The sequence below is a fragment of the Cydia fagiglandana genome, chromosome 9, assembly GCF_963556715.1.
Source record: "Cydia fagiglandana chromosome 9, ilCydFagi1.1, whole genome shotgun sequence".
NCBI classification, from domain to species: domain Eukaryota; kingdom Metazoa; phylum Arthropoda; class Insecta; order Lepidoptera; family Tortricidae; genus Cydia; species Cydia fagiglandana.
Genome location: NC_085940.1, coordinates 20,522,273 through 20,536,326, shown reverse-complemented (window position 1 = coordinate 20,536,326; position 14,054 = coordinate 20,522,273). Strand labels below are relative to the sequence as shown.

Sequence of the window (14,054 nt, the reverse complement as noted above, 5' to 3'; positions counted from 1 at the left end):
GGCAACTTGTGTTCTATTTTTAAATAAATTTGCTTTTTAAAAACATATAATTCAGGTGCGTCCCATTTTCGAATTTTGAGCATCTCAAAACTTATCGAGTGACCTACGTACTGTGCATGTTTAAATAAATAAATAATAAAACTTACATTGGTGATGCTCGCCACAGCGAATAAGATGATAAGTAGTTTCATATTATCACAACCAGAGTACAGGGACGGCTACAGTACTCTTTCTGCGACGATTCACGTTCCACCTTCAATTCTACGACGAATAGGTACTCGCACTTGATCCAGGTTCTAGGTAATCCAACACCTAGGTATCGGCAACAGAGTTGACATCACACACGAAGTAATAACAGCAGAAAGTAGCTATAGTGTTCGTTTTTCCGTACCAATAAACGTTTTACTGTGATATTTAAAAGCGTGTAAGTAGTCAGTACTTCAAATAACATTCACTCATTCGTTGAATGACTACCTTCTTTGGAATTAGAACATTATTTACCTAATAGTCCTAATACATAGCTGTAATGATCTAATTATTCACCCCTATTCTGCCGATGATTAGTGCGTTTAAGTCGTATAATTCTTATTTTTAGCGTTTATTTTGGTATTTTTATAATAAATAACTCGGAGCCGACTGAACGCCACGTTATTTCACACGAATGAACTCACAGTTCTATCCCTCGCTATTTATTTCAAAACTAAATGGAAACAAAAGTTATTGTTAAATGAAAAGTTACAGATTTCGGCAAAAGAATGCTTGTTATTTCTTAAAACAATAAAGATATCTGCATCTATTGTTGGCGTACGTTGTTTGTAAACAAGTTCATCGGTTAATTTTGTTCTTGGGTAGGGTAGGCAGGGTAGGGTAGGCAGGGTAGGGTAGGCAGGGTAGGGTAAGCTGCTAACATAGTATTGTTATAGGTAGTGCATTTATTATACAAGTCATCCCCCTTAAAAAACCTGCAGCCAAATAACACTAGACCCTATTACTCATAGTGTTGTGTCCCTGCCTGGAAGTATACAAGTTTTAATTTAACTGTTATCTCACTGTAGATTGTTTGTTTACTGCCGTAAACTCCATCTTTACTCTGTATTAGTCTGTAGTATTTGAATAAAAGTAAACAAATAATTTGTACATTTTCGGGTAGTTATTACATTTATTGGTTAACCAACCAAATACAAAACCGCCTGTATCTAATGTCACTGAACGTTCTGACTTTAACCAACATTATCTGATCATGTAATATTTTCATCTACCTCCAACTGACTTAAGTAATCATTTGAGGGTAGATTTTGTTTACTTTTATTTAAATACCTAAAGATACAGACTATAGCGACAGCTGACTATATCAGTAACTTTCACATTTTTTTTATTAGCCTACATATGTGTGTGTCCCACTGCTGGGCAAGGCCTCCCCTCTACCTTTCCAATCCTCCCTGTGCTGACCAAGATCCCTATGATATGTGCCCGCTGGAACGCATACAAGTCGTCCCGCCATCTCTTTCTCGGTCTGCCTCTGCCACGACTACCCTGTATGTATTTATGTACATGTAACGTTCGTTGTACGATTCATGTGTGAACAGGTAATTCGCCACTCGTGTCGATTTAAAACACTCCCTGTGCTCGTGTTTTAATTTATCGTCACTAGTTGCGAATTTTCTATTTTTCGCACTTGTATCGTGGTGAACTTTCCAGTTCGCTTTTTAACTGCAGTCGTGTTTTTTACTTTTCATTAATGTATTTTATTACGTAGTATGTTCGCCGATTATCTAAAGATTTGGATTTCTTTTGTCGTTTCTCCATTTATGTTCATTTGTCATTTGTCACCGGGGAAATCCTGAAAAAAGGCCAGGTCGAGACCCTAAACCGGCGAGCGTGTATAAGGAATGTTATGAAAGGCCAGGTCGAGACCCTAAACCGGCGAGCGTGTATAAGGAATGTTATGAAAGGCCAGGTCGAGACCCTAAACCGGCGAGCGTGTATAAGGAATGTTATGAAAGGCCAGGTCGAGACCCTAAACCGGCGAGCGTGTATAAGGAATGTTATGAAAGGCCAGGTCGAGACCCTAAACCGGCGAGCATGTATAAGGAATGTTATGAAAGGCCAGGTCGAGACCCTAAACCAACGAGCATGTATAAGGAAAGCGTGTATAAGGAATGTTATGAAAGGCCAGGTCGAGACCCTAAACCGGCGAGCGTGTATAAGGAATGTTATGAAAGGCCAGGTCGAGACCCTAAACCGGCGAGCGTGTATAAGGAATGTTATGAAAGGCCAGGTCGAGACCCTAAACCGGCGGGCGTGTATAATAAGGAATGTTATGAAAGGCCAGGTCGAGACCCTAAACCGGCGAGCGTGTATAAGGAATGTTATGAAAGGCCAGGTCGAGACCCTAAACCGGCGAGCGTGTATAAGGAATGTTATGAAAGGCCAGGTCGAGACCCTAAACCGGCGAGCGTGTATAAGGAATGTTATGAAAGGCCAGGTCGAGACCCTAAACCAGCGAGCATGTATAAGGAAAGCGTGTATAAGGAATGTTATGAAAGGCCAGGTCGAGACCCTAAACCGGCGAGCGTGTATAAGGAATGTTATGAAAGGCCAGGTCGAGACCCTAAACCAGCGAGCATGTATAAGGAAAGCGTGTATAAGGAATGTTATGAAAGGCCAGGTCGAGACCCTAAACCGGCGAGCGTGTACGAGGAATGTGTAAGTGAAGAGGTATGTCATGAATAACAAAAAAAAATAAAAAAATGTATTTCACCTAAACTGAATTCGTTTTTTTTTTAAATAACAAGCGTGTATCCATATTTTGAAAAGTAGGTACCGTAAAATGGGGTGAGTTGGGTGAAATTTGAACTTACAAACCTCGATAAAATTTTATTTCTACATGTGAAAACTGAATGGTGTATATAATAAGTGGTTCGGACGGATAAAGAGGAAAACCCACCTCAACCCGTAGTGCTTCTTATTTGGGGTGAGAGGGTTTTTCATACAAAGGTGATTTTGGAAGATTGTTGGATCGATTTTTTTTTATTATGCGTATTACTATAGTCCCATTTTAAATTGGAATACATTATTTTTGTAGCAGTAGCCTTAAAATCCCTTTTCACCCCCCTCTCAAACCTTCTCTCCCCATTCATAACCCAACTCTCCCCGCGAAACCTAGTCACCCCGTTTTACGGTATACAGTATTTTGTAATTTCCATTTTATTGAAAGATTCGCTTGGGAAAGAAGGTTCTGAAAATCTCAAAAGAATAACAGCCTTTGAAAACTTGATATTTTATTCTTTTTATGGCAACTGCAGCTTAGGTCGGTCGTCGGAATGAGGGCGGGCACGCGGTCGCCGGTGCCGGCCCGGGTGGCTTCGTAGGGGGCACGAAGGGCATCTCGTCCGGGTGGTATATAAGTGGGTATTTCCTGGCGCGGCCGTGGGGGTACCCCGTTACATACATCAATTCCGGACCTTCCGACGTGGTAGTCTTGACCCTCTCCGGGCACGCTCCGAGCCAGAACACGAACCATAGGCGCCTGAAACTCTTCGCCCATATGCTAGAAAGCCTTCCGCAATATTCCGTGAAGTTTCGGCTCCTGCAGTAGAAGTACTTTAGGACCTGGTTCGTTCGTCTCGCTGGCTCCTTCCAGAATTCATACCAGGGCTGGAGAAAAATAACAATCGTTAACACAGTTGTAAACTATATCGTGTTACATGAAATAAAAGAGCTCATTCTGAGAACCCCAAAAATATATTTTTTTGTAATTTGAAAATAAATCGTTTAGAAGTTATTTAAAAAAATAGTCAAAATATGACCATTCCCCTCCCTTTATCTCCGAAACTACTGGGTCTAAAATTTTGAAAAAATAAACAAAATAGTTCTTTACCTATTAAAGTGACATTCTATTTCCAACTGCAGCTGCAATACTGTTCATTTTCTATGGAAATTGACAATGACAGCGACGCGTTTCCATAGTAAAATGAACAGTATTGCAGCTGCAGTTGGAAATGGAATGTCACTCTTAGATGACAGGAAAACCTATTAGAAATACCTATGCAGTCAAGCGTGAGTCGGACTCGCGGAATAACTTAGTTTTTGATTCGACCCCTACGTTTGTTGAAGGCAATTCACTGGCTTTTCACATAAATATAAAAAATAAACATCGTTAAAAATTGGGTAATGTACAGAACCCTTGGAACGCGAGTCCGACTCGCACTTGGCCGGTTTTTATCTATCATACACTGTTAGGTACTACGTCGGTGAAAAACAAGCGTACGGCCCGCCTGATGGCCGTATGTATCAATTACTTGAATTTATATTTAATGAGCATTTGTACGTCGAGGTTTTAATTTATAAAATTGATATGGACGGACTTCAGCTGTGTCGGTCATTTTTAGGGTTCCGTACCCAAAGGGTAAAACGTCCGTCCGTCCGTCTGTCTGTCACCAGGCTATATCTCACGAACCGTGATAACTAGACAGTTGAAATTTTCACAGATGATGTATTTATGTTGCCGCTATAACAACAAATACTAAAAACAGAATAAAATAAAGATTTAAGTGGGGCTCCCATACAACACACGTGATTTTTGACCAAAGTTAAGCAACGTCGGGCGGGGTCAGTACTTGGATGAGTGACCGTTTTTTTTTGCCGTTTTTTGCATTATGGTACGGAACCCTTCGTGCGCGAGTCCGACTCGCACTTGCCCGGTTTTTTACGTTAACTAGACCAGCTAGTGCGTCAAGTTACATGTAAAGAAACTTTAGTAGGTACCGGTACCTACTTAGAAAATTATCAGTTTTTCAATCGTTTGTTTAACTCGTATAATAGCGAAAGAAATGAAGATAGGTAAGTTGTACTCTTATGGACAACATAGAACTGCTTTAGGTTTGTGAAATTATTTATACTTAATTCAAATAATACATAATTATATTGCGCGTCTTTAGAAAGAACTTCCTTTTAACATAAAAAAATGCGCCTAATAAGTTCGCCTTATAAGAATAAAAAAATCTTAGTGTATTATTAGTTTCATAATATGTTTCGTCGTTATTTATAAATATATACATATATTATAGTATATGCGTGTAGTATATTTGTATAGGTAATCCCACCAAAAACATAAATGTAAAAAAGGAGAGCCAAGTTCAATACAAAAATTATGCTTGGCTGTGGGCTTCGCGGCAAAAAGAATGGAGATCTAAATGGGTGCCAAGTTCTGTGTTGTGTAGAAAATCCTGAAATTATAAAGGATTTGTCTTGGCTAGTTTTTACGTATAAGCTACTTTTCTAAAATTTGGTTTGTTGGTAAAAACTAGTTTTTACGTATAAGCTACTTTTCTAAAATTTGGTTTGTTGGTAAAAACTAGCCAAGTCAAATCCTTTATAATTTCAGGATTTTCTACACAACACAGAACTTGGCACCCATTTAGATCTCCATTCTTTTTGCCGCGAAGCCCACAGCCAAGCATAATTTTTGTATTGAACTTGGCTCTCCTTTTTTACATTTATGTTTTTGGTGGGATATCATTACTTTTTGTAAAGAAAACTAGGCAGGTATTGAGATTTAATGTTAGGACACACCGTTGGCGGGTTGTTTAGCGTATTATAAGTTTTTTGTATGGGGACACCACTTATTTTTTGACTTAACTTCATTTTTAGGGTTCCGTACCTCAAAAGGAAAAAACGGAACCCTTATAGGATCACTCGTGCGTCTGTCTGTCTGTCTGTCTGTCTGTCTGTCCGTCTGTCACAGCCGATTTTCTCCGGAACTACTAGACCAATTAAGTTGAAATTTGGTACATATATGTAAGTTTTTGACCCAAAGACGGACATGCAACGTAAACAAATGAATTTTAAACATGGAGGCCACTCTTGGGGGGTAAATGAGAAAATTAATAAATAAAGTTTTTCAAACTATATCGTGTTACATATCAAATGAAAGAGCTTATTGTAAGGATCTCTAATAATTTTTTTTTATAATTTTCGTATAAACAGTTTAGAAGTAATTCAAGAAAATAGGCAAAAAATGACCATTCCCCCACCTTTATCTCCGAAACTACTGGGTCTAAAATTTTGAAAAATATACATAAAATAGGCCTATACCTATAGATAACAGGAAAACCTATTAGAAATGTACAGTCAAGCGTGAGTCGGACTTAATTACTTCGTTTTTGATCCGACCCCTACGGATTTTTTAAAGACGTTTCACTCACGTTTCACATAAAAAAATACATTGTTAAAAATTGTGTAATGTACGGAACCCTTGGGACGCGAATCCGACTCGCACTTGGCCGGTTTTATATTTCTATTATATAGCAAATATAATAATACATATATTGGGATAGTTTCAAATATCTGCTTGTAACGGTTCCAACTCTACAATTTAAAAAAAAAATGTATGGGGACCCCCCCCCCTATTTTTTAACTTTTTTTTATTTTTAGATTTTATCCTACGCTTACACACAATTACCGAGCTGGATTCCAAATTTCATCCTTCTAGGTCATCTGGAAGTAGGTTAGGTGTAGCTACTATATGTCAGTCAGTCAGTCAGTGCTAGAATTTACGACTTTTTGACCTTCATATCTTTATAACCGTTTGAGCTAGCTTCATGAAATTTGGGCTTCTAGATGTCCTTATGGATATAATTAAACACACGTAGTTTTATGTATTCACGTTAAAGAGGTTTTGAGTTATAGAAGGGTCAAAAGTGGCACCAAGTGGTTCGTGTAATATTACACTCGGCGCTGGCTAGCCAGTTCCTTTGCTTGAGCTTGGCTTGACACGCTGCCGCGTGTCTAGATTAATATGTTATTCGTTATTTATTGATTGGTTTTGCTGTTGCACCGCTCACAATCTCTCTGCTTAGCCGTAAGGTTGACTATTAGAAAATGCCTTATGGCATTACGTCCGTCTTTTGTACTATAAGGTTATTCTTTTGTGCAAAAAAGATTAAATAAAGAAACAAATATTCAAACCTACGAGCTCAACGAGGGTGCCCCCTGTTAGTGTTGGCAACGCGCATGTAACACCTCTAGAGTTGCAGGGGTCCATAGGCTGTCTTAATGACTCAAGTTACTCATGAGTATTTGTAGTAAGTATTTAGATAAATAATTATTTACCTAAATATATGTTGAAAATGTATGTACCTACACCTGAAAAGGTAAAGAAAGTCTCATTGTCAGTGTAACTGTATATATATATATGTGTGTAACTGAATGTATAATTGTACCTATATATATATTCGACATGCACTGTAACCTGATTCTTATATACAATAAAGACGTTGAACGTTTACCAACAGGCGGACCGTTTGCTTGTTTGCAACCCACGATGTAGAAACTAACGAGAGAATAAACAACTAAACAACCTGGTCTAGATGGTAGAGTCGGACCAAGAAAAGTCTGCAACGGATTTGATGGCCCACGCAGTGCAGCTGTTATTTTAAACGACAATTTTTTTTATGAAATTATGACGTACTGCAGACTTTTCTTGGTCTAACTTTATATCATTGTTATTAAATAATATTCAAAATAATCACCCCATCCGAGCCATCTGAGACCTAAAACAAAAAAAAGAAAATCAATGTTGTTATATATGTATGAAATGTGGGGTAGACATATTATTAAGACTTTGAGGGTAAGCCCTAAATAAATCAGTTGTGTCGTTGACTTGGAGTTTACTTTCGTCTCGTACTCATAAAAACCCTCAAATATTACTGGCGACGAGAACAAAGGACAATTTTCATTAAAAATAGTGTTTAAAACGCGTGCAGTGATTAGTAAATATGCCGATCGGCAAAATTGAACCGTTTGACTTAGCGAGTAAAGAGTGGCTAGCGTACATTAGGCGTGTCAAGCAATTTATAACCTTAAATGAAATAAAGGATGAATTACAAGTGGCTACCTTAGTGACGTTAGTTGGGGAAGCTACTTATAGTTTGATGTGCGATTTGTGTGCGCCGGTCGATCCTGAGACGAAAACTTTTACGGATTTAGTGAAAATAGTCGGCGACCATCTCGAACCAAAGCGCTCTGAAATTGCGGAGCGTCACGTGTTTCGTCAACGGAGACAGAAGGCGGGCGAACCTGTAGGCGAGTACTTGCAGGCTCTAAAACATCTAGCCAGTACTTGTAATTTTGGTACTGGTCTAGAGGATAATCTAAGGGATCAATTTGTATCCGGCCTATCGGATGACGATATGAGGTCCCGCCTATTTGCGGAGGCGACGTTGACATACAAGCGAGCGGTGGAGTTGGCTTTGGCGCTCGAGGCGGCGGAGAAGCAGCTCGGGCAGCGGAGCGAGTGCAGCCACCGCGGGACACGGCGCCGGCGAGGCGCTGCACCGGGTGGAGGCGCGTGGCGCGCGCGCGCCGAGCGGCGGCGGCGGCGGCGGCGGCGGGCGCGCCGCGGGCCCCGGCCGCGCATGCTGGCGGTGCGGTCGACCTCACCGGGCGGACGGGTGTCGTTTTAGAAATTACTCGTGCGACAGCTGTGGTCAGAAGGGCCATCTCAAGGCGATGTGCAAAACGGGTCTTCAAACCCCGAGCGGTAAGGCGCCGGGTCGTAGACTACATTATCTTGATAGCGATGAAGAGTCGGAGTGCGATTTCTATAATATTAAAGTGAGCGGGAAAGATGACAAACCGTATTTAGTTCCGATGTTGGTGAATGGAGTGAGTTTGACCTTGGAATTGGACACAGGAAGTAAGTTATCTGCGATTAATACTGACTGTTATGAGCGGTATTTTAAAAATGAACCATTGCAGGTTAGTGATTTGTGTTTACGTTCTTACAACGGGACCCCAATAAAGCCCGTTGGTTACATTCTTGTCAAAGGTGTGTTGGGTGAACATATGTCGGAAAACCTGAAGCTGTGGGTAATTAAGAATGGCGGACCGCCTTTGCTAGGACGTTCGTGGCTGAGACGTTTACAGATCAGTATAGTTGAAATTCACGATTTAATTTTACATTTATCGGAAAGTAATTTAGTTGATGATTTGCGGCAAAGGTTTCCGACCGTATTCACACCAGGTTTAGGCACTTGTACTAAAAAGATATCACTTAAATTATCTAACACTGATCCTGTGTTTATTAAAGCGAGGTCATTGCCCTTAGCACTACGTAAGCCGGTGGAGCGGGAACTCGAACGACTTGTGGCGGAGGATACTATTTATAAAGTCGATTATTCTGATTTTGGTACACCCATTGTACCTGTAATAAAAAAATCGGGCGAAATTCGTATTTGCGGCGACTACAAAGTGACCGTTAACCCGAAGTTGGTACAGGACCCGTACCCGCTGCCACGAATCGAGGAGTTATTTGCCGCGTTGAGTGGGGGCGAGCAATACAGTAAGATTGATCTTACAAACGCGTACCAACAATTACTGTTGGACGAGGAATCTCAACCGTTCACTGCCATTACTACCCATATAGGTACTTTTGTATATAGACGCACTCCGTTTGGTTTGAGCTGCATTCCAGAGAAATTTCAGAAGTTTATGGAGGAGACACTCAGGGGGCTGCGGGGGGTCGCGGTTTTCCTTGATGACATCGCGGTAACCGGGCGCGACAGGGACGAGCATATGGCTAACCTGACGGCGTTGTTCGAAAGATTGCGCGATGTAGGTCTCAGGATTAAATTAGAAAAATGTTCATTTATGCAAGATAGCATTGTTTACGTAGGGTTTATTATAGATAAACAAGGTTTGCATCCCGACCCCGACAAGATTAAAGCTATTGTGGAGGTGCCTGCGCCGAATGACGTCACACAGCTACGATCATTCTTGGGGTTGATTAACTACTACGCGAAGTTTATACCAAACCTTAGTTCAACGCTTTATCCGTTACATCGGTTGCTACGTAAGGATGTACCTTGGGTTTGGTCGACAGATTGCAATAAAGCATTTTTAGACGTCAAGAATGTCGTAGCTGGCAGAGGCGTACTGGTGCACTACGATCCCGACCTTCCGTTAGTGTTAGCCGTTGACAGTAGTTCATACGGCCTCGGCAGCGTGCTGTCACACCGCTTCCCGGACGGCTCGGAGCGACCCATATGTTTCGCGTCTCGCACGCTGACCGCGGCCGAACGGGCGTATAGTCAACTTGATAAAGAGGCGCTCGCAATAATAGCGGGTGTTATGAAACACCATCAATATCTGTATGGCCGTCATTTTATTATTAAAACGGACCACAAGCCTCTAACTTTTATATTTGGCTCTAAAAATGGTTTACCGCAAACGGCCGCTAGTAGGTTACAAAGATACGCGACTAGGCTGGCAGCTTACGATTTTGAGATTGAATTTGTCAAGTCTAATGATAATAGTAACGCAGATGCACTCTCGCGGTTACCGTTGCCGTGTCAGCGTAATAAGGATAAGGGGTTAGATGCAATGTCCTATATTAACTATGTAGAGGAGTCGTTTCCTATCAGCGCGAGAGATGTGGCGTCAGGGACGCAATCGGACGCGGTTTTGAAAAATATATGTGATTATGTTAGAGATGGTTGGCCGGTTAGTATATCAGCCGAGCAGGTGAAACCCTATTACCATAGGAAGGACAAATTAACATTGGATAGGGGTTGCATTTTATACAACCACCGGGTGGTCATACCGGATGGTTTGAGGCGACAAGTGTTAATGGAGCTGCACGAAGGTCACCTGGGCGTGGTAAAAATGAAGAATTTAGCACGCGGGTATGTATATTGGCCACAGTTGGACGCCGAGATCGAGGCGCTGTGCCGCGCGTGCTCCGCGTGCCGCCAGCAGCGCGACGCGCCGCCCCGCGCCACTCTGCACCCCTGGAGCTTCCCGTCGCGGCCATGGCAGCGTCTGCATGTCGATTTCGGTGAGTTTCAGGGTAAACATTATTTAGTGACAGTCGATGCCCATAGCAAGTGGATCGAGGTTCAAAAAATGGCTAGTACTAATGCCGCTGCGACTATACTCAAATTAAGAAAACAGTTCGCTCGATTTGGTCTGCCCAGTCAGATAGTAAGCGATGGGGGGCCACCGTTCGCCTCGGCGGAGTTTGCTGAGTATTTAAAAAAAAACTTCATCACGCACACAATAACGAGCCCTTATCGAGCGGCAGGTAATGGTGCAGCGGAAAACGCGGTTAAATCCACAAAGAGGGCGTTGGAAAAAGCGTTACACGAAGGGGCAGATATGGATGTAGCTATTTGCAGGTTTCTATTCCAGTATCGCAACACGCAGCATTGTACAACGGGTGTAACCCCGGCAGAAGCCCTGATAGGTAGGCGGCTGCGTGGACGATTAGATATAATCTTGCCCACTTTCGAACGAGCCGAGCGAGTAAATATGGCGCAGGATCGGGCCGGACAGCATCGGCCGGGCGCTGAGCGGCACGTGCGGCCCGGGGACACGGTGTTGGCGCGTGACTACCGCCGACAGTCAGGTAAGTGGGCGGAAGCAGTCGTCACAGAGCGTAAAGATCCGCTCACATATACAGTACGGCTCTCCGACGGACACGAGTGGAAACGCCACATCGATCAGCTGTTGCCGATTCAATCGGCGAAGAATCGCTACTCGTTATCAAAATTCGAGCCAAAGTCAGATGTCAACAACGATAATGACGTGTTGCCTTCGACTTCGAACGGTAGGTCGAGCCCTACCCACAATGATGTCAGCGAGGAGTCAGATGAGTACCAGGACCCGTCAGAGGAGCCTCCGGCGAGCGCGCCAGAGGAGCGACAGTCAGGTGAAATGGGGCCTAATCCCACCTCCGAGGCGGTATCCACCAATCCACCTACGTCCGAAAGTAACATAGTAAAAAAACGACCTTTGCGGAGCTGCGTGAATATAGTAAAAGGCAAATACAAAGTGTAAAAAAAAAAAAGATATAATTAAGATCGCGCGATAAATTTACACATGTTTTTTTTTATCATTTAATAAAGGTTAAGTTTTTTTTAGTTACTTGTGAATAGTTACCTAAATGGGTAATTCGGCATTTCGGAACCGTACTCCTTTAGTTTTTAATAATTAATAACAAACAGTTTTAAGTAATACTAGCCCGAGATCCCACTCATTACATCGGCCACTCAATTCTAGACCGTACGCAGTATATCATTAGGTTCATTATCTGTAGCGCCTTAGTAATAAGAGTTAAAATTAACGTACATATCTGTAAAATGCTATGGATGTTTAATAGGTACCGATTGTACATTTGTTTTCGTTCTAGAGATAAGTCATTATTATATTCTGTATGCTGAGCGCCGACTCGAGTTGTATCTTAAAATTTTAAAAATTAATTGTAGTTAAGCATTTAGTTTTTGTAGGTTTATATTATTGTTTGTAATACGTCGCAGTATAATTCTTTTGACTTACTGCTACTTGTTAGAGGTAAGGAACATGTCACAAAAAGAAAAAAAAAATAATGTTAAATTGTGTTTTTGTTTTTTTTTTTTTGTAACAGAGGGAGGTGTTATATATGTATGAAATGTGGGGTAGACATATTATTAAGACTTTGAGGGTAAGCCCTAAATAAATCAGTTGTGTCGTTGACTTGGAGTTTACTTTCGTCTCGTACTCATAAAAACCCTCAAATATTACTAATGTCAAAAAATGCAGTGGCAGTCTGTGCCTATGTAAATAAGTTTTTGGCAAAATTTTCATTTTCGGTACAAGCTTTTATCGCTGACTGTACTTTTCTTACGACAGACAACTAACACTCATCGAGACAATTTTAAAAACCCCTAACCCAATTAGGTTGCGTTGTTTCATCACAGAGTTCCTATGGCCACCTGTCTCCATCATCAGATCAGCTCGATGGTACCATAATATTGCATCTACTTATTGTAGCTGTTTGTACTTATTAAAAGTTCAGTGACCACACTTCGAATATAGAGGGTTGCAATAGTTCTAAATTGTTCCGTTTAGAAGAAATCTTTAAAATACGCATTTACCTCAAGTGATACCCCTTATACCAACTTAGTTTGGTCAAAGAGAGAACTCTTTGGCCTAAACATTGACTGGTAGAGAATACTATATGCTGTGCGGCGTTAAGTCCGCCTTTTGTTACTATATATTTTTTACTGTGCATGTTTAAATAAATAGATAATAAAACTTACATTGGTGATGGTCACCACAGCGCATAAGATGATAAGCAGTTTCATTTTATCACAACCAGAGTACAGGGACGGCTGTAATGCCCTTTCTGCGACGATCCACGTTCCCCGTTCAATTCTACGACGAATACTCCCACTTGATCCAGATAATCAATTTTTTCACACCAATAACTAACAGCCTAAGTGCAATATACTAAAACGTTTTACCAAGATATTTAAATGCATATAAGTGTACTTTAAATAACTTTTACTCATTCGTTAACTTATTATAATACTGTCTTTCGGATTATAACACTACATAGGTATGTAACATGTACCTAGCTGTAATTATTCACCATAATTCTGCCGATATCTACTTTCATTAGCGCGGTTAAATGCCACTTACACCATCCCACTAACTCGGGTTAATCGGTTAAACATGGAGTTACCATGGTTACTAATACAATTTGACACTAGGTGCAAGTGGTGCTTAGTCATAAAACTCTAGTGTTTAGCTCTCATTTATTTTTACAATAACTATAATAATTAACTCGGAGCCGGCTGAACCTAACCACGATATTTCACACGAATGAACTCACAGTTCTATCCCTCGCTATTTATATGAAATGCAAAGCAAAAGTCATTGTTGAAGACAAAGGTTACAGTTCGGCAGAAGAATGCATGTTGTTTCCTAAAACAAGAAAGAAATTTACGTACGTCTATTGTTGACCTAAATTAGTTGTTTGTAAATAAGGTGAACGTTTAATTCTTTGGCAGGTTAGATTAGATCCAAAGAGTGAGCTGCTGGTACAGCACAGTAAAACTATTAGGAAATTAGTTTAGGGTGAGCTGGTGCGAAACAGAAAGAAGAGAGCAGCTTAGTGGCGGAGAGGAAAATCTGGCAGAAGATTCTGGGGCCTATCAGAGAGGATGGTGGAACTTGGAGGCGAAGGAAAAATAGGGAGCTAGAGGAGCTGGTTACGATGCCCAATATAATTG

At 41.2% G+C, this 14,054-nt stretch overlaps 1 protein-coding gene across 1 annotated transcript; it reads right to left on the bottom strand.

Annotated features, from left to right (window-relative positions):
• Positions 1-3,306: 3,306 nt before the first annotated feature.
• On the bottom strand, positions 3,307-13,632 carry LOC134667666 (uncharacterized). The gene is made up of 3 exons (XM_063525088.1): positions 13,080-13,632; positions 7,533-7,553; positions 3,307-3,657 (listed from the first exon to the last, which is right to left on the bottom strand). The coding sequence occupies exons 1-3, from the start codon at positions 13,122-13,124 to the stop codon at positions 3,307-3,309; spliced, it is 417 nt and encodes a 138-aa protein (XP_063381158.1). The 5' UTR covers positions 13,125-13,632.
• Between the last annotated feature and the right edge of the window lie 422 nt (positions 13,633-14,054).

Coding starts and splice junctions, on each gene's coding strand:
- LOC134667666 (XM_063525088.1), bottom strand. CDS start 13,124: ATGAAACTGCTTATCATCTTATGCGCTGTGGTGACCATCACCAAT. Junction 7,554..13,079: donor CTGTGGTGACCATCACCAAT/GTAAGTTTTATT, acceptor TTTTTGTTTTAG/GTCTCAGATGGCTCGGATGG. Junction 3,658..7,532: donor TCTCAGATGGCTCGGATGGG/GTGATTATTTTG, acceptor ATTTTTCTCCAG/CCCTGGTATGAATTCTGGAA.